At 39.1% G+C, this 26,799-nt stretch overlaps 1 protein-coding gene across 4 annotated transcripts in view; it reads right to left on the reverse strand.

Moving 5' to 3' along the window:
• INTS4 (integrator complex subunit 4) overlaps window positions 1-26,799 on the reverse strand; it is a 113,405-nt gene that overhangs the window by 48,680 nt on the left and 37,926 nt on the right. For 3 of the 4 annotated variants that reach the window (XM_034995427.1, XM_034995425.1, XM_034995429.1), the window contains 6 exons: window positions 18,929-19,114; window positions 18,292-18,342; window positions 14,536-14,624; window positions 13,224-13,344; window positions 5,947-6,018; window positions 3,999-4,173 (listed from right to left, as the gene is read on the reverse strand). In XM_034995427.1, coding sequence (XP_034851318.1) covers window positions 3,999-4,173; window positions 5,947-6,018; window positions 13,224-13,344; window positions 14,536-14,624; window positions 18,292-18,342; window positions 18,929-19,114 — 694 coding nt within the window. The remainder of the gene's footprint in view (window positions 1-3,998; window positions 4,174-5,946; window positions 6,019-13,223; window positions 13,345-14,535; window positions 14,625-18,291; window positions 18,343-18,928; window positions 19,115-26,799) is intronic. The other variant, XM_034995428.1, reaches the window with a different exon arrangement.

The following is a 26,799-nucleotide window of genomic DNA, read 5'->3' on the forward strand; positions in this document are numbered from 1 at the left end:
TTCATAAAAATGAAACTCCTCTTTGGATTTCTTTTGGTTAACAAAAACAGGTACTAATGTAGGTCTTTCATAAAACCAAAGTGGCATGAAGTGAACTTTAAGCAAGTGGGGAAGATACCTAGACACTTAAAGCCTTATAGCAAACTAGATAAGGTAACCCAATTCTTATATCTTCTAACAGAAAATTGTCTTTCAAAAGTAATTCTTGCCCTTCTAAGAAGTTCTATTCTGAGGTAATTTTTTTTTTTTTTAACAGGCATTTAGAAGACCTGAGTTCTAATCCTCTGATATAAATTTACTATTTAATTTGGACAATCAACACTATCTCTCCTGCTCTGTTACAATTACTGAAAATGAGAAGGTTGTAGTCAATCATCTCAAAACAATGACATTCCTTATGTAAGATAGATAGCATCGTATTATGGAAATTACAAGAGCTTTGGAATACTTCTTTCTGCAAGATTTATCTTTCTATGGGAAACAACTAAAAACAGAAATAAAAAAACAGAAACAACAGCATTCAACCCACTGGACATCAGACAATAAAGGGTAATGATTCCTGAGAGGCAGGAAATAAATGAGGTAGGCTCTAGAATTATACCAGTTTTGTCTGGAAAGCGTTTTCAGGTTCCAGGTCTCCCGGAGTTGAGAAGACAGAGCTGGGAGTCTGGAAAGGCCACTATGGACAGAGTTCGTAAGGCAAAGTACCAAAAAGAAAAGTACTACACAGAAAGCATTTTGGATAACTGCAGAGGGTCCTCCTCAAGTCATCAGCTGAGTTCTGATCTGTAAAGAAATTGAGATCTGAGAAAGAACCACTAAGCAGGGCTTGAGGGAACAATCTCCAAAACTCATAAATGGTCTACAACTGTTCCTTCAGAAGAGTTTGAGTTGGAAGTAAAATAAGCTCTAGACTAAATGCTGCTTCAGTTCCCCTTAACAAAGCTTAAAAATAAGACCTGAAATAAATGCATCCCACAACAAAGCTCAAAAATATAGGAATATAACAATGTTCATTACCCAACAGAGTAAAATTCACAATGGCTGGCATCCAACTGAAAATTGCTAGGCATGCACAGAAGTAGGAAAATATCAATAATGAGGAGAAAAATCAATCAATCAAAACCAACACAGAAATCACACAAGCAATAGACTTAATAGACAAAAACATTAGGATAGTTATTGTAAATGCATTCTTTGTTGACAAAGTTAAAGGAAAGATCAAGCAGATTAAGCAGATACATGGGAGATACTAAACAAACCCAAATTCTAATTGAATTTATATGAATGAAAACTATTATGTGTGAGATGAAAAATACACTGGATGGGATTAAAATCAGAATACACATGGTAGAGGAAAAGATTAGTGAACTCCAAGACAAAGCAATAAATATTCCAAAATGAAACAAAAAAAAAACTAGAAAAAAATCAGGATGGAGGGGGAGCTGGATAGCTCAGTCGGTTAAGTATCTGACTCCTGATTTCAGCTCAGGTCATGATCTCAGGGTTGTGGGATCAAGCCCCACACTGGGCTCCACGCTGGGCATGGAGCCTGCTTAAGATTCTCTCTCTTGGGGCACGTGGGTGGCTCAGTCATTAAGCATCTGCCTTCGGCTCAGGTCATGATCCCAGGGTCCTGGGATTGAGCCCCGCCTCGGGCTCCCTACTCAGCGGGAAGCCTGCTTCTCCCTCTCTCTCTGCCTGCCACTCCCCCTGCTTATGCTCTCTGTCAAATAAATAAAATCTTAAAAAAAAGGGGGGGGGGGAGCCTGGGTGGCACAGTTGTCAAGCGTCTGCCTTCGGCTCAGGTCATGATCCCAGGGTCCTGGAATCAAGCCCCACATCGGGCTCCCTGCTCAGCGGGAAGCCTGCTTCTCCCTCTCCCACTCCCCCTGCTTGTGTTCCTTCTCTCGCTGTGTCTCTTTCTGTCAAATAAATAAATAAAATATTTTAAAAAAAGGTTCTCTCTCCCTTTGCCCCTCCCCCCACTCCTTCTCTTAAAAAGGGAGGGGGATGCAGCACCAGTGAGCTACAGGACAACATCAATAGTCTAATATATGTGTGTTTGGAGTCACCAAAGGAACATGGGACCAGAAAAATTATGAAGAAATAACGGCCAAAGATTTTCCAATTTGATGAAAACTATAAACCCACAGATCTAAGAAGCAATAAACTTCAAGCATAAGAAACATGAAGAAATGAAACAAGACACACTATAATTAAACAGCTTAAAACTGGTGACAAAGAGAAAAATCCTAAAAGCAAACAGAGATGGATAAAGAAGATGTGGTATATGCATACAATGGAATATTAGTCAGCCATCAAAAAGAATGAAATCCTGCCATTTGCAACATGATGGATGGAACTAGAGTGTATTATGCTAAGCAAAATAAGTCAGCCAGAGAAAGACAAACACCATATGATTTCACTCATATGGGGACTTTAAGAAACAAAACTGATGGGGTGGCGCCTGGGTGGCTCAGTTGTTGGGCATCTGCCTCCAGCTCAGGTCATGATCCCAGGGTCCTGGGATCGAGCCCCACATCAGGCTCCCTGCTCAGTGCGAAGCCTGCTTCTCCCTCTCCCACTCCCCCTGCTTGTGTTCCCTCTCTGGCTGTCTTTCTCTCTGTCAAATAACTAAAATCTTTTTTTTTTTTTTTAAAGATTTTATTTATTTATTTGAGAGAGAGAGAATGAGAGAGAGCACATGAGAGGGGGGAGGGTCAGAGGGAGAAGCAGACTCCCTGCCAAGCAGGGAGCCCCATGCGGGACTCGATCCAGGGACTCCAGTATCACGACCTGAGCCGAAGGCAGTCACTTAACCAACTGAGCCACCCAGACGCCCAGAAATAACTAAAATCTTTAAAAAAAAAAAAAGAAACAAAACTGATGAACACAGGGGAAGGGAAGGAAAAATAAAATAAGATAAAAACAGAGACGGAGCTAAACCATAAGAAACTCTTGACTACAGGGAACACACTGAGGATTGCTGGAGGGAAGGGGATGGGGGGATGGGGTAACTGGGTGATGAACATTAAGGAGGGCACATGATGTGATGAGCACTGGGTGTTACACACAACTGATGAATCACTAAACTGAAATTAATAATATACTATATGTTAACTAACTTGAATTTAAATTAAAAAAAGGCAACTAGAGAAAAACACATCATATAAAGAAGAACAAATATAAAAAATGGCAGCAGACTTCTCAACAGAAATAATGCAAACAGGAAAATTGTGGAACGCTGAAAACCCACCCTATTAAACTAGAATTCAATTTCCAGTGAAAATATCTTTCAAAAATGAAGGTGAGGGGCACCTGGGTGGCTCAGTCAGTTGAGCATCAGACTCCTGAGTTATCTCAGGTCATGAGCTCAGGGCTTTGAGATTGAGTCCCACATTGGACTCCATGCTCAGTGCAGAGTCTGCTTGAGATTCTCTCCCTTTCCCTATCCCTCCCTCTCTGTCCCTCTCCCCGCTCACACACTTTCTCTCTAAAATAAATAAAATTTTTTACAAAAATGAAGGTGAAAGAAAAACTTCATAAGTCGTAATAATAAAGGCTTTGAGGTCAGACATAATCTTGCTTCTGCTTCTTACTAGCTGGGTGACCAATAACAAGTTATTGTTATCAGTATAATATCAATTTTTACTACCAATTATTAAGTGCTTACTATAAATAGGTCATGTATTATGCCAAGTATTTTGTGTACATATAATCTCGTTTAATTCTCACAATTCAGAAACACTTATTGTTACCCTTGTTTTATAGAAATGCTGGAACCTAGATTGACTGAACCCAAAATCCATGCTCTTAACCACTGTATTATACCACTTGGGCCTCAATCTTCTGTTTTTAAAAATAAGTAACAGTAGCTACTTCATGGAGTGACTGTGAAGACTAAATGAGACACTATATGTGTATCAACCAGTACAATGCCTGATACATCACAGGCACTCAGTAAATGGGCACTGTTATGATGCAGTCATACTTACCATACATCTCATCTTCTAATCCATGAACAAAGGCTCCACAAGCTCCTGACTCAATCAAGTTCACAGATCCTGTATCTATTTCTTCCTTGGGAGCATCATCTCCCCACTTTCTGCCACTGGAAAACTCCCCTGAGCTGTAAAGTTCCTTGGCACGTTCATGTGCAGTGCGTTTTCTCTATAAAGGACAATGACAATTACCACTTGCAGGAGGTTCATAAGGGAACAGTAAGATGTATTCTGAGAACATTGGAAAGTAGGAAATAAGACTGCTCTCTGACAGTTAACGTTTTCAAAAAAAAGTACTCAACTGATCAGAGCAAAGAAATGCAAATTCAACATAAAGAAAGACCAAAGGTTCACAGGTGTGTCACAGTGGATAGTACTCTTATTAAAGATAACGAAAGAATGTGCTGATCAGACAAGTGGTTATGTTTGCCATTGCAACACAGGAAAGGGAGAACCAGAGGGGTAAATAATAGCTGTGTCCCTCTAGCACCATCCTGGGTAGAGAATAAACTGGCCCTAGAAAAGAATTTTTTTTAGTCCCAACAGAAGTAAGTCTGAATTTGGTGCTCTATTTGAGCAACACTGCACTCACAATGCAACCTTCTGGTAAATTCACTTTCTTCATAGATTGCCTAAGAGGGAATATACTGGTCAGCTAAAGTAAATATCCAGTCCAACCAATAGTTATGGTTCTCATCATGAATAAATTGCCATTCTCCTTTACGTATCAGCCTCTTATGAACCTTCCTGGCGTGAGTCCACATCCTTATGGTTGATCATCTTAAAGGCACTGATGAAATATAGCACCTAAGCCTACAAGGATGTGGGTCAGATCCAGTAGTAAAGTTTGTACTCTGTGATGTATCTTAGAAACCCCTGCATTTCCCATCCTTCACCATTCACCATGAGAATGTTATTTTTTACATTTCTACTCCAGTATACACAGAGAACACTTAATCAATCACCAACCTCAAATGAAGGCAACATCTTTCAGGAAATCCATATGGCAATGTTTCATTAAGCACAGAAACTCCTCAACCACTCTTAAGAATTTATCTTACGGAATGACTTAAAAGAAGAAAAGATCTAATATGCATGAAGATGATATTCCTCTATAATGGTGGAAAAATGGGAAAATCTAAATATATAAGATAGGGCTAAAAAATTATGTCACATCTAAAGATATTACACAGTCAGTAAAAATGCTAAGTATAAAACTGACTATATGAATAAAAGCATATGATGTAGTGATAAACTACATCATATGTAGTATGTAGTAAACTACTTAATTATATGAATTACAAAATTATCTGTATACAATGATTCAATGTTTAAAATATGCGTAAGAGCTGGGGAGAAATATACCAAAATTACAGAAATCATTGTCTTAGAGTAGTGAGAATATGGGTAAAATTGTTTCCCTTTCCTTCTATTTATCAAAGATTCTGAACTCTTTATTATCACTTTTATAATTTAAAGATTAAGATAATGACAATATTAACTCATATTTAGTCCTGACAATTACATCAGAGAACACAGTCAAGGCTTAAAGGCATTCCATAAGAGGCACTTTGTTACTGTTCAGAGAAAGAATTTACTCATTCTTCCATGGAAACTGCTGTAGAAAAGGAGTCCTAACATATCAGTCATACAGTCTCACAAAATAAGACCAGATCTTTATAGTTTCTAACAAACAGAAAGTTAATTTTACCTCTTCTTTGTAAAACACAACCTATGCAAAGTATTCCATTAAAATAATTTAAAATTTAATGAAGTAACTTGTAATTTGATTCAAGTTACTAAGATTTTAAAATAAAGTATAATCTAGTCACCCAACATTTACTTAACAAATACATGGGCTGCAAAATTAAATCAACACAGCTTGGCAGATAGCTGCTTTGGTTACAGAAACCCAGTCTGAACAACAAAGAATTCAAGTTACCCGAAGATCGGACATCAGCTTCTTGTCCAATGTCTGCTCCAAGAAATGAGAACTAACTTGTTCCATGGAGCCCTGTAAAAACCAAGTATCCGGAGCAAATTAAACAACTTTTAAGGCCTGAATATTATCTTCAAATTCAAAGTTTGCAGTCAACTTAAATGCATAAAGATAACATTCCGTTTTTTTTTTTTTTAAAGATTTTATTTATTTATTTGACAGAGAGACACACAGCGAGAGAGGGAACACAGGCAGGGGGAGTGGGAGAGGGAGAAGCAGGCTTCCCGCTGAGCAGGGAGCCCGATGTGGGGCTCGATCCCAGCACCCTGGGATCATGACCTGAGCCAAAAGCAGACACTCAACGACTGAGCCACCCAGGCGCCCCAAGATAACATTTCTTGAAGTAAAGATGCTTACGGGTTCAGAATCATTAGCAAAATAATAAAAACATTAGCAGCTAGCAGCTAAACAGAGCTTACTATGTGTCATACACTGTTTATACATATACTAATTAATTTAGTTCCCCTATGAAGTAAATACTATTATTAGTCCCATTTTATATATGGAGGGGAAAAAGAAAGTTAAAAAAAAAAAAGGCACAAAAAGGTTAAGTGACTTGTTCAAAATCACAAAAAGTATAATTTATAAACCCAGGTTCCAGAATCCTTTGCTTCAACTGCTACTCTCTATAGTCTCTGCTGTTCTTTTCATCCTAATCTTTCCATTCATTTGTTCATTCAGTCACTCATTCAATAAAACAGATATTTATTTAGCAACCATTCAACTATATGCCTATGGTTACCAGGAACAGCAATACAAAAGTAGACATCAATTCCACACTCAGTGACCTCACAGACTAGTGAGCGAAACTGACAAGTGAATAGATAACCGTATCATGGTATAAAATGTTATAATACACATATAAAGGGTACTATGGGAAACTCAGAGAACAAGCAGTATAGGGTGGAGGCAGGGGAACCGGTAATCACAAGTGCAAATGCATAAAGAGAGAATGCCATGCAGGAAACACCAAGTGGTTCTATGAATAAGACACAGGATAGAGGAGCCAAAAATGAAGCAGGATGGTTAGGGATCAGATCATAAAGGGCCTTTGTCATGACCCTTTGTCATGTTTGTTATGGAAGGAGTTTGCCATAATTCTGAATAACCATATAATCTTTTCTCAGTAATGAGCTCAACAGTGTAGAAAGTATTTTACTTATACTTTAAAAATTTATTTCTAGTAATCCCACGAAGAATGTAAATTATCCTTATTTATTTGCTTTTTAGGTAATCTCTCTGCCCAATGTGGGGCTCAAACTCACAACCCTGAGATCAAGAGTCACATGCTCTACAACTGAGCCAGCCAGGCACTCCAAATTATCCTCATTTTTAATTTTTTTTTCTTTAAAGATGTTATTTATTTATTTACTTGAGAGAGAGAGAGAGAGAGAAACAGCATGAGAGGGGATAGGGTCAGAGGGAGAAGCAGGCTCTCCGCCGAGCCGGGAGCCCGATGCGGGACTCGATCCCAGGACCCTGGGATCATGACCTGAGCCAAAGGCAGACGCTTAATGACTGAGCCTCCCAGGTGCCCCAAGAATGAAGTTTTAATGACTTCACAGTGAACTACTCTAAATCCCTAGTCTCAATGATCCCCACCAGTGCCTTTAGCTGAACTCTCTTCCAACACAGTAGCAAAGAGGGGGGGTACTATCCAAATTCGAGCCTCAAAAATTTATGTATCATTATTTGCAACAAATTTCCTGTATTATCTGAGAATATGTGAAGCTTTCCAATTTAGTCCACAATTACCAAGAGCCCTATAACATAATAATCCACTTGAAAAATGTTGAGACCTAAACTAGTACACACCCAGTGGAAATAGAGAAGGGAGAGATTCAGAGATGTCAAGAAGGTAGAACTGATAAGAGTTGAGGATTCACTAGATATGGGACACAGAAAGAATTCCCAAATGCCTCTGGGTTTACAAATGAGTTATGGATGCCATCATTCATGAAAGTGCTGGAGGAGTAGATGTGGACTAAAAAGATGAATTCATCATAAAGCTCACCAATCAGAAACACATCTACATTCTGGTTTACTTTAACCAAGACAAATACATTCCGATAAGATCTCTCCAACTGTACCACTACTACTAAACAACCTGTATTTGTAACAGTCAGAAAACCATGATATTTGACAAACAAGTGCGTCAAACTTGCTTTCAGAGCAAAAACTGCTCAATTATAGCTGCTCAATAATAACTTAAGTCTATGCACGAGCCTCTAGCTTCTACCCAATTAGGTGATAAAGTAAACCCCATCCCCCTCAAAAAAAGAACTACCATGTGAGACATAAAACTACCACTGACTAAGACATCTGCATGTGCCCTGGGAAAGACTAGCCCTTATGGCTATGGACATAACAACCTACAATCTATCTGTAAATATTATCATTTTTAAGGTCAAACACTTCTGGAGTCATATAAAAAAGGTTTAACCCTTACTGAATAGGAGAAATTAAACACCTTAAGAAGAAATCACTGAACTAAGGACTATATTCTAGATAGAACACCAATGACCATGATTAATTTCACAGTAATGCTGTATTCTAAACTGTCCCATGGAACTGCATAGTTGGCAATCAACTTTCTTTGCCTCAGCAGGAAAGTTATGGATAACTGAAAACCAACCTTTCACATGGTTTTGAATTTTCTGAAACAGCCTACATTTGAAATTTTTCATCCTGCTAGAAGCCAAGGAGAATGGAGACTGTTGATTTTTTAAGCAAGATGGACTTAAATCTAAAGCCTTATCACTTCATTTAAGTTCCTGAAGAACCTGGTTCTGCTTTCCTCTTAAACTTTATCTTGTTGTATATTCCCCACATTTAACATTATCCATCCCCAAACCAAAAAGTATTAACTTCTTGTAGTTTAGTATATTAGCATGCATGGTAATTGTACTCCTTCTGTATCTCTGCTTATATTTTCTCCTTCCCTACTTATCTACCTAGCTAATTTACATTTATCCTTCAAAACTCAGTTTAGAAATCACCTCCTCCACGAAGCCTTTTTTCTTTTTTAATTTTATTTTATTATGTTAGTCACCATACATCACCAGTTTTCGATGCAGTGATCCACGATTCATTGTTTTCATACAACACCCAGTGCTCCATGCAGTACATGCCCTCCTTAATACCCTTCACTGGGTTAACCCATCTCCCCACCCCTCCCCCCGCCCAAACCCCTCAGTTTGTTTCTGAGTCCATAGTCTCTCATGGTTCATCTCTTCTTCCAATTCCCCGCCCCCCTTCATTTTTCCCTTCCTTCTCCTAATGTCCTCCATACTATTCCTTATGTTCCACAAATAAGTGAAACCATATGATAATTGACTTTCTCTGTTTGACTTATTTCACTTAGCATAATCTCCTTCAGTCCCATCCATGTTGATGTAAAAGTTGGGTATTCATCCTTTCTGATGGCTGAGTAATATTCCATTGTATAGAGGCACCTGGGTGGCTCAGTCGGTTAAGCAGCTGCCTTCGGCTCGGGTCACGGTCCTGGGATCGAGCCCCATGTCCGGCTCCCTGCTCAGTGGACAGCCTGCTTCTCCCTCTCCCTCTGCCTGCCACTCTGCCTACTTGTGCTTTCTGTCAAATAAATAAATAAAATCTTTAAAAAAAAATACTCCATTGTATATATGGACCACATCATCTTTATCCATTCATCTGTTGAAGGGCATCTCGGCTCTTTCCACACTTTGGCTATTGTGGACATTGCTGCTATGATCACTGGGGTGCATATGGCCCTTCTTTTCACTACATCTGTGTCTTTGGGGTAAATACCCAGGAGGGCAATTGCTGGGTCATAGGGTAGCTCTATTTTTAATTTTTGAGGCACGTCCACACTGTCCAAAGTGGCTGTACCAACGTGCATTCCCACCAACAGTGTAAGAGGGTCCCCCTTTCTCCACAATCTCTCCAACATTTGTTGTTTCTTGCCTTGTCAATTTTTGCCATTCTAACTGGTGTTAAGGTGGTATCTCAATGTGGTTTTGATCTGAATGTCCCTGATGACTAATGATGATGAACATTTTTTCATGTGTTTGTTAGCCATTTCTATGTCTTCTTTGGAGAAGTGTCTGTTCATGTCTTCTGCCCATTTTTTGACTTGATTATTTGTTTTTTTGGGTGTTGAGTTTGAGAAGTTCTTTACAGATCTTGGATACAAGCCCTTTATCTGTAGTGTTATTTGCAAATATCTTCTCCCATTCTGTGGGTTGCCTCTTTGTTTTGTTGACTGTTTCCTTTGCTGTGCAGAAGCTTTTTATCTTGATGAAGTCCCAAAAGTTCATTTTTGCTTTTGTTTCACTAGCCTTTCTTGTCCAGCAAGGCTGTCATTCAGAATGGATGGAGAGATGCAGAGCTTCCAAGACCGGCAGAAACTGAAAGAATATGTGACCACTAAGCCGGCCCTGCAATAAATATTAAGGGGGGTTCTATAAAAGGAGAAAGACCCCAGGGTGATATAGAAAAGAAATTTACAGGGACAATCTATAAAAACAAGGTCTTCACAGGCAACATGATGACAATAAATTCATATCTTTCAATAATCACTCCCAACGTGAACGGCCTAAATGCTCCCATAAAACGGCACAGGGTTGCAGACTGGCTAAAAAGATAGGACCCATCCATATGCTGTCTATAAGAGACTCATTTTGAACCTAAAGATACATCCAGATTGAAAGTGAAGGGATGGAGATCCATATTCCATGCCAACGGACCTCAAAAGAAAGCTGGGGTAGCAATTCTTTTTTTTTTTTTTAAGATTTTATTTATTCATTTGAGACACAGAGATAGAGAGAGAGAGAGCATGAGGAGGGGGAGAGGCAGAGGGAGAGGGAGAAGCAGGCTCCCTGCTGAGCCACGAGCCCAATGTGGGGCTCAATCCCAGGACTCCGGGATCATGATCTGAGCCGAAGGCAGACGCCCAACCATCTGGGTCACCCAGGCGCCCCTGGGGTAGCAATTCTTATATCAGACAAATTAGATTTTAAACTAAAGACTGTAGTCAGAGACACAGAAGGACACTATATCATTCTTAAAGGGTCTATCCAACAAGAAGATCTAACAATTGTAAATATCTATGCCCCCAACATGGGAGCAGCCATCTGCATAAGCCAACTGTTAACCAAAATAAAGAGTCATATTGATAAAACCTCCTCCACGAAGCCTTCTTTCACTATGTTAGGTGCTCTTTTCTAGGAGTACCAGCCATTGTAATTAACTGATTGCTTATGTCAACTTACCAGACTATCAACTCTTTTGAAGACAGAGACTATGCTCAGTGTTTGTTGACTTGATGAATATGTGTCTGAAAACTATATGCAATTTACCTGATGACAGTTTTGTCTACTCAAGTGTTGGAGTAGGGGGAGTTTACCTCTTTTCTTACAAACAGGAACCAGTAAATCAGCAGGGCATTAACTGTAAAACCACAGTTCTGAATGTGTAACTGGACCATCACTAGAAAGAGAATCCACATGGGTTTTAGATCATGAAGTGTCATTTACTATCTATGTAGCCTCTGATAAGTTATATCACTTTTCTAAACCTGATTTTGTTACTTATAAAATGAATACTAGAATATCTACCTCCAAGAATTTAAAAGAACTCAAAATTATTTGCAAAAACTGAGTATTTATGAGGGTATATATGTCTAAATATGTGCATATGACTAAAAGTGCATAGCTTAGTAGGCTAGGGACTCTATCAATAGTAACAATGATTATTATAAGATTAGACTTATTATTTTTGAAGTACAAACCTAATTGCTTATATAATTTGGAGCTATTTGGATCTGAAATCACTGAATTTAAAACATAAAGCACCTGACTCAAGTTAGTTATTTAAGTGGAAACCCTTTAAATTCACCAGTGTAATTCATTATTCAGATAGTTTACATAGATAATTTTTTACATTTACATAAATTTCAGATCCTGTGAGGTTCAAAAATGAAATATTTGAATGATCCTGCCTTAAGGATTACTCTTCTAAACTGCCAACTCAGATGAAGATGTATCACTGAATTATCCCTCTAAAACATCCCCCTCACGCATACACACACAGCATACTACAGATGCTCAATAAATGCTGAATGAAAGAATTTGAAGAATGATTGACTTGTTCTGAATTTTAAAATATTCACTAACCAAAACAGGGGCGCCTGGGTGGCTCAGTTGGTTAAGCGACTGCCTTCAGCTCAGGTCATGATCCTGGAGTTCCGGGATCGAGTTCCATATCGGGCTCCTTGCTCAGCAGGGGGTCTGCTTCTCCCTCTGACCCTCCCCCCTCTCAAGTGCTCTCTCTCTCTCATTCTCTCTCTCAAATAAATAAAATCTTTAAAAAAATAAAATAAAATAAAATATTCACTAACCAAAACAAAGCTTTAAAATGTGAATTCAGGGACGCCTGGGTGGCTCAGTCGGTCAAACATCTGCCTTCAGCTCAGGTCATGATCCCAGGGTCCTGGGATCTAGTCCCGCATCGGGGTCCTTGCTCAGCGGGGAGCCTGCTTCTCCCTCTGCCTGCTACTCCCCCTGCTTGTGTGTGCGTGCACTCTTTCTCTCTCTCTCTGACAAATAAAAGCTTTCCAAAAAAAAGTGAATTCAAAACTAAAATCAGTAACGACTGGCTTTTTTAACTCTGTATTACAGACAAGCAAAATGATCTATAAGCAGGAAATACTGAAACCATCCAAATTCCTCATTATTCCATGAAAATGTTTTACACAAGTTTCATCAGTTACCCTATAAATACTGCTCTTGGGAGTGGGGCTATCACTGGATCTGTGTTCATACAGTTAGGTTCAAAGTATTTAGCCAACAATCTTACCAAGACTGGCAGAGCTGGGGGCCCTCAAAAGGGAAGCATCCAAAAAGAATCTCAGATTTTTTTGCTGTGACATTTATATACATTTTTATAAACACTTACATATATACGTAACAGGTGCTTAGTAAAGCAACTATTTTTATTTTTATTTTCCTTTTTCTTTAGGCCTTGGCTGTCTCATATGCTAACAAGGTTAAACGGCTTATCCTTAAAATTCTTTCTAGTTCTACAAGACTACTTCTCCATAGGAAAGTGGGCCATTTCTTTTTATTTTTAGAAATACTAGGGTTTCTAAAAGTGGATGATACCTGTCCCTATCTGTAGTTTCTCAAAACATTTGTACAAGTGTAACAGGCAACATGTTCATTAAAGAAAGTATAACCTACCAATAGCTTTGCAGCCTGAACTCGAACCACCCAGGAACCATCACTGACCATGTGACAAATTTTTCCAAACGCATCATCAACTAAGCGAATTTCTTCATTAGAAGAAGGAATTGGGACAATGCTAAATTAAAAGAAAAAAACCACAAATGACTAAACATGACCCTAAAGCTGCAAGTTCAATAAACTGAGAATGACCAATGAAAATTGGCACTCACAAACACATGCAAAATGACAACTGAGGAATTCAAATCCAAGAGTGATGGAATACATTTCAGAGTGAAGAAATCACTCTGGGAGTCTGAAACAACACTTTTAGTTACACTGCAAATTGCCAGTGTCTTGAATACAAGTGTTTAGCCCACCAAAGTTTCAAAGATTTACAATGATACCAAAAACTAACTACCACAGAATATTTCATATCTTTAAGAGTATTCTCTCCTATAATTGCTTGCTGTCAATATAGTAAACCACAGAATAAATCAATATAAAACATACTTGCAAATCTGATCTTTAAGAGTATTCTCTCCTATAATTGCATTGCTGTCAATATAGTAAACCATAGAATAAATCAATATAAAACATACTTGCAAATCTGATCTTTAAGAGTATTCTCTCCTATAACTGCATTGCTGTCAATATAGTAAACCATAGAATAAATCAATATAAAACATACTTGCAAATCTGATCCTAGAAGAGGCAATTTCCAATTAGTCTTTTCTTTTTTTTCTTTTTTTGGGGATTTATAGGTTATTAACTCATTCTGGTTTTCCAATTTTAGCAGGCAGTTTAATGAAGAGGAAAAAAACTACTTCTTTTTCTTATAGAAGGAGCTCTTCTATAAAATAAAATAATATTTGTCTCTCTACTTCAAAGAATCATTGTGAGAATGATTTAATTACTACGAAAACACTTTTAATGAGGAAAACACTACATAAAGGATCATTATGCTCAAACTCACCTAGTATCTTTATCTGGCATTTGTATTTACTAAAATGGGCCTCAAACAATTTTAAAGATTAAAAAAAGAGTGGGAGGGGGGTGCTAGATAGCACTTGAGAAAGACAATCCAATCTCTTCATTTATAGATGAGGAGGTTGGGGCCCAGAAAGGAAGTATCTTTCTCAGGGTACACGGAAAGTTCACAGCAGAGCTGAAAAACAAGCATCCTAATTATCAGGATCTGTACTTTCCCCCTGTTCCACAAAGCTTTCTAAAAATCTAACCAACATTCCTTTTCTGGAGGAGGGCTTTTTGCATGATGGGAGAAGAATGGCTTAGCAATGAACAAAAGCTGGCTTACACCCACACTGACCTTTCAGGATAGAGCTGACTGACAACCCAGATAAGTTGGACTGCAGCGCTACGCACTTGTTCATAGTCATCAGACAGCAATTTACAGGCCTGCAAACAAGAATTCCAAAAGTCCGTTAGTTCTGTGTCTTACCAGGTGATATTCAAACCATTTTCAAAATGAAGACAGGGTGGCTGGATAAGGATGCCAATCAAAATACTTGTGGGTAGTTTTAACTTCTTGAACCTTTGCCCAACAAAGAATTCTTGGCCTCTGTCAGCTGCTCTGGCTCTGTTCTGTGTTCTGACTCTTACCCACGTCTGAAGGCAGAACCACACACTGACAGCACAAAAGCCATCTAGAATAGCATCAATCCTAGAGAAGTCTGCTGGGAGCCCAGAGTGCTACTCTCACAGGCTCAAACACCAAATATGGGTATTTTTCCCTTTCTGTAAAATCAAAGCACAAATTTCTGACTGACAACCTGAAAACTTAAGAACTCTAAATAAATGTGTAATTTTAATGCTAAGCTGCCAAAAGAGGCCAGATTTTTCTGCTTTCCTTTGGTCTGAAATGGAGTATCCCTACTCCACCTACATGGCAACACCCTAGACCTCACCAACACCCAGAACTACTCCATTTCTAGAATCTGAAAATCCTATATTCCATGCTCTCATCATAACATGTTACTCCACCAGCTCCTCCATTTCCATGAATTAATCCATCACACTTAACTCTTTAGTCCCACTTAATCTACCTATGTGGGGTTTTTTTTGGTTTTTTTGGTTTTTTTTTAAAGATTTTATTTATTTATCTGAGAGAGGGAATGGGAGACAGAGAGCATGAGAGGGGAAGGGTCAGAGGGAGAAGCAGACTCCCCGCCGAGCAGGGAGCCCGATGTGGGACTCGATCCCGGGACTCCAGGATCATGACCTGAGCCGAAGGCAGTCGCTCAACCAACTGAGCCACCCAGGCGCCCCTCTACCTATGTGTTTAACGAGGGTTTCTCAACCTTGGCTTTACTGACATTTTGGACTGTTCAATTCTTTGTTGTGAGGGGCTGTCCTCTACATGGTTAACATGTTTATCAGCATCCCTGGTCTCTACCCACTAGATGGTTGTAGCACCGCACCCTTTCCTTCTCCTCAGCAGTTGCAAAAGCCCAAAATATCTCCACACTGCCAAATATCCCCTAAAGAGTAAAACCACCCTGGTTGAGAACCAGTGCTTTAATCCCACCCTTTTTCTCCAAATGAGCCACCTTCTCCTTGCTCCATACCCTTCCATTACTTCAGTTCCGACAGCACCGTCAGCATTCACCATTTACAAACCCCTTCAAGACTTCTGCTACAGCAGCTCTAAAAACCCAACAACTTCTCTACTCTCACAAGGGCAGCAGAGCACTAGCAAAGACTACACTCTCTAGGGGACTGGTGGCTCATGATCTGGAACTTTATGGGCCCTACTCTGAAACCTTTTACACCTGTGCTTTCCACTTCCATTACCCAAGGCAGCTTGTCCTAACCTCTCCCGCTGGGCCCTTACCCCACTTCCAGCCATAAGGCTACGTGTTTATCAGAGAAAAATAAAAATTTTCAGGCACAAATTCTCCCAACTATTCCATAACAGTTATAAATTCATTTATACCTGTATTCTCCCATACCTTGTTTCCTCAATGTCTGAGAAAAAAGTATCCTAATTCCTAATCTTTCTACTTTTACTATGGATCCCATTATCTCCTCACACAGGCCCTTCCTTACCATCCTCCAAAATAGGTCCTATTTGTGATTCTCTATTACAGCACCCTATTTATTTACTGCACTACTCACATGCTATAATTATTGTGTTTATTTATTTGTTAATTGCCTGTCTCACCCAAGAGAATGTGAAGGGCATGGATCCTATCCAACAAGCTCAGTGTTGTACAACCAGCATTAGGTACTCATTAATATTTGCTGGATGAATCAGCTCATGAATTTGATTTTCTGCCTCAAGAAACTTACTCCACCATTTATACCCCTTTGTCTTTTCTATTATCAATTTCTCCCCAAACACTGGCTCTCCCTTCAACACATAAACATAGGTAGCAGCTATCTTTAAAATACAATGGATAAAACTTAAAAAATAAAAATAAAGTAAAATAAAATAAAATAAAAAATAAACTACAAAAAGCCCTCCCTTAATTCTATGCCCCTTTCTACCATCTTCCATCCTGCCATCCTACTAGAGCCAAGTTTATTTTTTTTAAGTTTGTTTGTTTGTTTGTTTAAGTAAGTAAGTAATCTCTACATCCAACGTGGGGCTTAAACTGACGACCCTGAGATCAAGAGTCGCATGCTCCTCCCACTGTGCCAGCCAGGAGCCCCTAGCCAAGTTTCTTTGGAGTATAGTCAATAATCACTACTGACCTGCCTCACCTCAACTGACCCTAATCTGGCTTCTACCCCCAACACTCTTACTAATATTGCTCTCTTCAAACTCACTAACAGCTGCCTTGTTGCTAGGTCCAATGGGTAGATTTCAGTCCTATTCTAGCAGACCTCTTACCAGCATTTGATACTGTTGACTATGAGAGCTCCCTCCTGCCTTTTCTGGAATATATTCTTCCTCTTCCTCCAACTGGCTCCTCCTCAGCTCCTTTCTTCTGTCTACCTCTTAAATGTTGGACCTTACCCATGGCTTCCATGCTTCATCTCTTTCAATCTTCTTACTCTCCCTAAATATCCACATGCCCCCTAGACAGTGATGGCTTCAACTACCTATCTCCAGCTCTGATCTCTCCTGAATTCCAGACCTTCACAACTATCTACAGCCTGGAATTTTCCGAATGGATGTCCCATCAACCCTTCAAACTAACATAAACAAAACCGGTATGTACCTAATTATGGTACCTAATTCAACCTCCTATCTCAAACACTCCAACATTCCATCCTCACTCCCTTGAGGACCTCATCATTGCTTGCCTAGTTAACTGACATGGTCTTATGCCACTGAATATCTAAATCACTTCTGAGTCCTAAGTTTCCTTTAATTATTTGGCTTCCCACAGAGTTTTCCTATAGGGAGAGAAGGTGCTGGTCACACCAACATAACCATTCTGAGATCATTCTATTTCATTTTGTAAAATAATAAACTTGGTTTACACATCAGTCACAGGGGTTTAACTAATTGACATCTTCCTCTGAAAGACAAAACCATTCTTGGTGCAAAATCTGGTTTCTGACATGGATTTAGATTGCTTGTCTCTATATTCATTCAATTATTCTACAAGAGAAATACCACCTTGTAAGGCCTTTTCCTTAGGCAGTCGGATCAGCTTCTCTTAGTGATACTACAACTTCATTGTGCCTTTCTTTACCAATTCTACAACTACCATGAATATTTTTTCATATGATCCCACGGTCTTGGTCATCCTCCTCCAGAAATACTCTAGTATGTCAAGTATGGTGCCCAGAATTGACTTCATGCTTGGCCCAACCAGAGATCAGTGACATCACCACTTTCCTTATTCTGAATACTATACTTCTCTTTGTGTCCTCTGGTATTCATACTGAGCTACCCAAATCCTCCTAAAAGTCCTTTTTACATGTATTAGTGCTATTCAATTATATATCCTCCATCCTCTTATTAAAATGTATGTTTTGGATACAACTTCACATTCATCCCAATTAATGTTGTCAGTTGTTGTTCTATGTTTTCAAATTCTGACAACTAGTATGCCACTCCCCCGGCTTCATTATCCCACCTCCCCTTCCAGACAGTAATTGTTTAAGGTACCTGATTATAAATTGTTTGGTGTAATTTCAGTCCTCTTTCATGGAGCTGCAACTAGATAATAAAAACATAGTTTAAGTATTTGGGGAAAAAAAAGGTCAATATTCCCAACGTCTCCCCACAATCTCATATATTTTCAGATCATTATATCGGATCAACATAGTTCCCATTAGCCAAAATCAGTGTTATATAAATAAGAAATCTGGTTGAAAACATTTTAGTAGAAACACTCAGAGATTTAATAAATCTAATCCATCTAGTGTCCCAAGGGGATATTAGAAAAATATTCAATAATGACAAGAAGGCTGAAGAAGAAATGGTTAACACCATCCCCCTCCAGGGACCTGGAGGAGGGATGTGACTTGGTATTGTAACAGGTGTAAGTTGTACCCTCCATGTTTCAGAAATATGGGTGATAGCAACCCAAATATGGGTGAAAGCAGAAAGGCCCAAAGAAAAGCACACCTGCTATAGAAGGAATGTGTGCCTTTGAGTCCTGTGATGCCACCATCACATTCCTCAAAGTGTGCATACGGTATATCCTAGGGTGGTTCAGAAAGCATCCAACAGTAGCCATGAACTTAAAAAACAAATGAAACAAACAAAACTGTCACCATTTAGTTTCCATGATCATGTTTACCATGGCTTTTATAGCTGCTGTTCTGACACGTGGGTCTTGGTCACTGAAGTAATCCCCTATAATCTTCTGGACATCTCTAACAGCTAGGCCTTCTCCATCTTTTGTGACACTTTTCTCCAAAGACCCAAGATTGCCAAGTAATTGCAGGCACTTATTTCTTACACCATGGGAGGTATCTGTGAGGTGCTATAAAAAGAAAAGAGAGAACAAAAGGACATGATTAAGATAGCTTAAACTAAACAAAAAACCAGAAGCAAAATAAGTATCAACTTTAGGAATGACTTCAAACACTACATTCTCACTACAGTTTCTCTAGGATCATGTTACTTGAGTATGTTCTTCCAAAAGAACCACAAGTCCTTTAAAAATAAGATCACCAATTGTTCATCACTGCATTCCCAACAGCTAGCACTTTGCCTTGTTAAGAGAAAGTACTTTAAAAATGGCCTCTAAATTGCATTTTATATGCTATCAAATCTAAAATCGAAATAAAAATTTATAAACGTTTAAAACTTTTAATATTCAGGGGTGCCTGGGTGGCTCAATCGTTAAGCATCTGCCTTAGGCTCAGGTGTGATCCCAGGGTCCTGGGATCGAGCCCCGCATCAGGCTCCCTGCTCGGCGGGAGGCCTGCTTCTCCCTCTCCCACTCCCCCTGCTTGTGTTCCCTCTCTCACTATCTCTCTCTCTGTCAAATAAATAAGTAAAATCTTAAAAAAAAAAAAACTTTGACAGAGAAAGACACAGAGAGAGAGGGAACACAAATGGGGAGTGGGAGAGGGAGAAGCAGACTCCCCGCCGAGCAGGGAGCCCGACGCGGGACTCGATCCAGGGACTCCAGGATCATGACCTGAGCCGAAGGCAGTCGCTTAACCAACTGAGCCACCCAGGCGCCCAAAAAAAAAAACAAAAAAACTTTTAATATTCATACAGAAAAATGCAAAAAGCTTAAGTATACAGCTCAATGACTTTTCACAAAATGAATACACACATACAACAAGCACCCAGATAAAGAAACAGAACATGACCAACACCCCAGAAACCCCTCGACTCCCCGCAACTACTCCACTACCATCAAAAATAGTCACTATCTTGACTTGTAACACACAGATTTATTTTGCCTATTTCTCTACTTGGTAAAATCAAATAGTGTTTGGCCTCTCTTGTTTAATATTATGTATTTAAGATTCATCCACAGTATGGCATATCTCAATGGTTTATTCATTTTCATTACCATGTAGTATTCCCTTTGTGAATACACCACAATCCACTGTTGGTAGATATTTGGTTTTTTTCCTCCAGTTTTTGGCTATTTTTTTTTTTTAAGATTTATTTATTTATTTCAGAGACAGAGAGGGAGGAGAGAGAGCACACAAGCATGAGCAGGGGTAGGGTAAAGGGCAGAGGGAGAAGCAGACTCCTCACTAAGCAGGGAGCCTGACATGAGGCTCAATCCCAGGACTCTGAGATCATAATCCGAGCCGAAGGCAGACGCTTAACCGACTGAGCCACCCAGGTGCCCCAAGTTTTTGGCTATTCTTAATAAAGCTACCATGACTGTGGTAGCTTGAATGTGGCTTCTGTTGGATATAAACTTAGGACTGGAATTGCTGGGTCACAGGACATGTATATGTTCAGCTTAAAAAGACAATACCAAGTAGCAAACAGTTTTCCAAAGCAGTTGTACTAACTTATTTATACTTCCACCAGTGACGCACAGTGTTCCAGTTGTGCCACATCCTTGTCAACACTTAAGTACTGTCGATCTATTTCATGTTAGCTCTTCTCACCAGTATTTTTAACAAATTATCAGTTATTTATTGCTATACCTAGTCCAATGTTACTGAAATAAGCTATTTGCGTAATGTAGTAACGGGAACTAAAAATACTTTAAAGAAATGAGGTTGTACAGTACATGATAATATGGCATGGAACTCTGACTTAAATTTTTTAGACCCACTATAAGAAATATCCATTATACTGCAACATAGTATTCACATACAAATACATATACAGAGAGTTTAACAAAACATTATTTATCCTTACATCTTGTGATATACTCTGATATTTTAATTCTATTTTGATTTTCAAAAAAATACTAATCATGATGGAGTGCCTAGCTGGCTCAGTAGAGCAGATGACTCTTGATCTCAGGATTGTTAACTTCAAGCCCCACACTGTGCGTAGACATTATTTAAAAATAAAATTAAAACAAAAAAATACTCATCATGGCCTATAAAACGGATTGCATTACCCACCAATGGATCACAACGCTCAGTTTCAAAGACACTAGTATAGAGAAAAGTGAATGGGACATGAAGTTTTAAAATCTGGGTTCACAGATCTCTTTACAGAAATGGCTAGTTTCAGGACTGGAGCAAGGAATATGCAAGAGCCTGGGACACCTTGCACCAGAAAGCAAGAAAGACATCAAGGACTAATGGAGTCCAGATCAAAAGAACAAAGAAACCAGTAAATAGCGCATTTCCCACTGTCAACACTGACATTACACCAAAAGAAAGCAATCAAACAAATCCAGAATGTAGAATATTCTATAAGACCAATGACCCAGTTTCTTCAATAAATTTATGGCATTTAAAGAAAAAATAAAAACAAAAGGGGGAACTGTTACTGATTAAAAAAAAATTAACAGACTATCCAAATGCAATATATAGGTCTTTTCGGATGCTAATCCAAAAGAAACCAACTATAAAAAGATGATTAATGCAATTAAGGAAATTTTAATATGAACTGGTATGAACTGATACAGAGTAACGGTTAATAATTGCATCATGGCTATATTTTTAAAAATCATCAGTTATAGATATATACTGAAGTATTAATGATTTAAATAACATGATGTCAACGATTTCCTTTAAGTACTAGAGCAAAATAAAAATAAAAATACTGGAGCAGACAACAACAAAAAGTGAGAGGAGAAAAATCTATGAAAAAGACTGCACAGTATAAAAAAATTGTCAAATGTACACTTAAAACTGGAAATAACAGTAAACCTGCAATTTCCATAATATAAAGTGTGTATGTGTGTGTGTGTGTGTGTTCAAATTTCAGCTCTGACTCATGATATGTGTAAATCAGTCAAGAATCAAGTCACCTCTCAGAGCCTCACTTCCTCATCTATAAAGGACAGTATTAGCTGCCTCAACTAACTTACAGGGTTATCATGAGGCTCCAATAGGGATATAAATGTAAAAAAAAAACCAACTTGATATACTACAAGCTTAATAAGATTATTAGCTATTGTTACCATAATCTAAAATAGTAAGAAAGGTAGATGGTCACAGATAAAATATCCTATGGTTTCATTTCAAGGTAACTACATATATAAATGTCAATACAAAAAAGTATCTTTAGATAATCCCTTCAAGTTTAAATTTTCCAGGATTTTTTATCTATAAATGAAATCACTGATTTGAAATCACAACAGTCTCTGGAAGTACACTCAATAATCACCCATTTCTCTCCACCTGCCTTTATTTGCCAATCCCCTATTTTACAGGTTTTACAGGACCATAAGGATTAAGTGATATGTCTAAAAACACACAGATAATTTAGTGGAAGAGCTGCTACTGAACACTCCATTTTTTTTTAAGATTTTATTTATTTACTTGACAGAGAGAGACCAGTGAGAAAGGGAACACAAGCAGGGGGAGTGGGAGAGGGAGAAGCAGGCTTCCCGCTGAGCAGGGAGCCCGATGCAGGGCTCGATCCCAGGACCCTGGGACCATGACCTGAGCCAAAGGCAGATGCTTAATGACTGAGCCACCCAGACGCCCTTGAACACTCTTGACACCCACTCAGTCCAGGGCTTGTTTCCCCACTCAGCTGCATATGATTTTGAAAGTTTTGCTCACTATGTACAGAGTTGGGCATTTGCACCTTAAATACTTAAAAAGCTCCACAATACCTGTTTTCCTCAAATATATTTATACTGTTACTCCCAAATATCACTAGTCCCCAGCATGAAGAATCACTCCAGTTTCTAATTACTACATGATAAAGATACTGACACTAAATTAACAACCAATTCTTGTGATTAGCTAACCAGGCTACCAATACTTTGTATAAGTAATACACACACACACACACACACACACTGAACAAACAGGAAGATGTATCAGATAAGTAAATATATTATAGCTGATTCTGGAGCTAGAATAGAGAAAGTACAAGATGAACCTGGATTATTTTGTTGTGCCAGAAAAGAAGGAAGTATTCGAAGAAAACAGAAGTCAAAAGAACACAGAAGCCACTTAAAGGGGCTCCTATTTGGCCAAATCAGGAAATTTGTTTTTGTTCTTGTTGTTTTTCAAATCAGGAAAATTTGAACATCAAGGTGAATATAGTAACAGAATTGAATTGAATAAACAAGGAATCTGTGAGTTTGTAACTGATATAAACAAGCTGAAAGTTTGATGACAGAATATTTACATAGCCTCAAAGTACCACCCCACAAAATATTTAGTCATTTCAAAAGGAATGAGTAACTTTACAGTGAAAAAATGTGATAGACACTATCTTAACCAAGTGATCAAAGTTAACATCATTAGTAACAGGACAAATCAAAATCACCTAACAGGATGCAATAAGAGCATCACATCTGTGATATTCTTGCCAAAGGCGGTAACTTAAACCTAATTATGAGAAAATATCAGACAAATCCAAATTTAGGAAGGTTCTACAAAATGCCTATCCTATAATTTTCAAAAATGTCAACGTCATAAAATCAAGTAATGACTGAGGAATTATTCCAGATTGAAGAAGACTCATGAGATGTGACTAAAATGCAACATGTGGTTCTGAACTGGATCCTTTACCAATAAAAGACATGATTGGTACAAATAGTGAAATCTGAGTGAGGTCTGAGGATCAAATGGTAGCATATGCTGATGTTAATGTCCTGTTGATGATCATACTGAAGCTATGTAGGAAAATATCTTTTTATAGATAATATACAATGAAGTACTCAGGAGTAATGGGGCACTATGTTAGCTACTTATTCTAAAATAGTTCACAAAAAACAAAGTTCTCTATAACTGGACTTGCAATTTTTCTGCAAGTTTGAGACTTAAAAAAAAATTAACAGTCTAAATACACACAAGAAAAAATAAAATAGCCATACTGTTTCATAAACATTAGAAAAATATGGGCGGCTGGCTGGCTCAGTCAGTAGAGCATGTGACTCTCTTGGGGTCATAAGTTCAAGCCCAATGTTAGGTGTAGAGATTATTTAAAAATAAAATCTTGGGGTGCCTGGGTGGCTCAGTTGGTTGAGCATCCAACTCTTGGTTTTGGATCAGGTCATGATCTCATGGATGGTGGGATCAAGCCCCGAATCGGACTCCACGCTCAGCAGGGAGTCTGCTTGAAGATTCTCTCCCTCTGCCCCTCCTGCTGTGTGCATGCATGCTCTCTTGCTCAAATAAATCTTTTTAATTTTTTTAAAAGATTTTTTTTATTTATTTGACAGAGAGAGACACAGCAAGAGAGGGAACACAAGCAGGGGGAGTGGGAGAGGGAGAAGCAGGTTTCCCGTGGAGCAGGGAGCCCAATGTGGGGCTCGATCCCAGCACCCTGGGATCAGGACCTGAGGCGAAGGCAGACACTTAACGACTGAGCCACCCAGGCACCCCTCAAATAAATAATTTTTAAATAAATAAATAAAATCTTAAAAAAAAGAAAAATATTACATTATCCATAAGAACAAGTGTATTTTTAAGAACATAAAAAGAAAGAGGCAGCAATAATAGAACCACACCCAAACAGGTTCAGAGAATGCCTCAAGGAAGTGTAGGAAGCTTTGCAGACAAAGTGGGTTCCATAAATTGTTTCATCTCTTGTCTGAGAGGCAAAGTAGCATAGCTGAATGAACAGGGACTTAAGTCAGACAGACCTAGGTTTGATTGCTGGCCCTGCTACGTAGTATCTATGTGATCTTCACTAAACCCCACAAGTTTTTTGGGTTTTTTTTTTTAAGATTTTATTTATTTATTTGACAGAGAGAGAGCAGGAGAGCACAAGCAGTGGGAGCAGCAGAGGGAGAGGGAGAACCAGGCCCCCTGCCTAGCAGGGAGCCCGATGCGGGGCTCAATCCCAGCACGATCATGACCAAAGGCAGTCACTTAACCAACTGAGCCACGCAGGCGCCCCATAAACCCCACAAGTTTTTATAGAAACCCTTACTTTGTAAAAATAGGAATAATATCTCCTACCATGAAGTTTTGTGGTGAATATACTAAATGAACTCATTTAAGAATTACTGTATGGGAGCGCCTGGGTGGCTCAGTTGGTTAAGCATCCAACTCTTGATTTCAGCTCAGGTCATGATCTCAGGGTTGTGGGATCCAGCCCTGTGCTGGGCATGGAGTCTGCTTGGGATTCTCTCTCTCCCTCTCCCTCTGCCCCTCCCCCTGTGCCCTTGCACTCACTCACTTTCTCGCTCTCTCCCCCCACACCCCCCCAAAAAGAATTACTGTATGTGAAATTAGCTAATAGTGTCTGGGACATAATAGACATTCAGTAAGTACAAGTGCCTAGCATAGTGCCTAGCACTTAGCATGTACTTAAAAAAAAAAAAACCTACTTAAAAAGAGGAGGGGGTGCCTAGGTGGCTCAGTCATTAAGCGCCTGCCTTCGGCTCAGGTCATGGTCCCAGGGTCCTGGGATTGAGCCCCGCATCAGGCTCCCTGCTCGGCAGGAAGCCTGCTTCTCCCTCTCCCACTCCCCCTGCTTGTGTTCCCTCTCTCGCTGTGTCTCTCTCAAATAAATAAATAAAATCTTTAAAAAAAAAAAAAAAAAAGAGAGAAGGAGAACAGGCAAGGAAAAGAAGACCAAGTGATGGCCAAAAAAAAAACAGAAAATGGAGAAGGGTCAGAGGTAAGAGTGGGCACCTGGATGAAATAGGTCTGCTGACCTAGAACACACAAGCATGAACTTGCTAGTGACGGATATCTGACAACAGGGCAGTCGGTCATGAAAGGTAGAGAGCACCTGTTACTGGCTCACACCAGAATGCTCCCAGAGAAGATTCCTAAATTAAGCAGGAACCTAGACTAGGTGAGAAGCTATGTCCCATGTGGATATAGGATGGGCAGGTAGGCTTACTCAGAGAAGAGAACAAAGGAAACCTGGGGAGAAAGCCACTATGCTGAGGGTGTGGTGCTCAGAAACAGAACCTCTCATTATAAAAATGGTTCCCTCAAACATTTTAGATCAGAGTTAATTCTTGCCTCCAAGTTATTTAGGCTGCAAAAATGTGAAACATACACTCATGTCCTCAAAATGTCTTATATATAAAGCTCAAAATTAACAATCAAATTAAGACAGTGAAACTGAGAAATTATGAGAAACTTTAGATATGAAGCTGACAATGACTCTGTCAGTTAATAAAGCAGGATTTTTTTAACAAACTATTTTAGTATGAAAACATCATTTCTCATAACTAAACTGTTGACTGACCCACCAGCCCCTGAAGGTTGCTTCCACTGTAACAAATACTTTATTTGATTTTCAAACAACAAACTGAAACCTTCCTGCTTCTATTAAGGTAACCAGGCAACACTGCTACATAACGAGCCTATTATACTGCACACTGAGCGTTAGGCCAAAGGACAGTGGAAGTCCAAATCACAGCCTCAGGGCAGCAGTTACACTTCTGCGATGTCCACCCCATATAGGTCGCTTCTTGCATCACGCCATCATCACCAATGGCTGCCTAGTGTGTCTGCTCTGCAGATGATGCTATTTTGGTGTTACACCCAGGCCACTAAAGGGACGTCATTTTCATATTAATGGAGTGAGTAAGCAAACCACATCCCCAATAATAAGAGCAGTCCGTGTCAAAAATAAGCT

The sequence above is a fragment of the Mirounga leonina genome, unplaced genomic scaffold (assembly GCF_011800145.1).
Source record: "Mirounga leonina isolate KUSES-001 unplaced genomic scaffold, KU_Mleo_1.0 Mir_92, whole genome shotgun sequence".
Lineage (NCBI taxonomy): Eukaryota > Metazoa > Chordata > Mammalia > Carnivora > Phocidae > Mirounga > Mirounga leonina.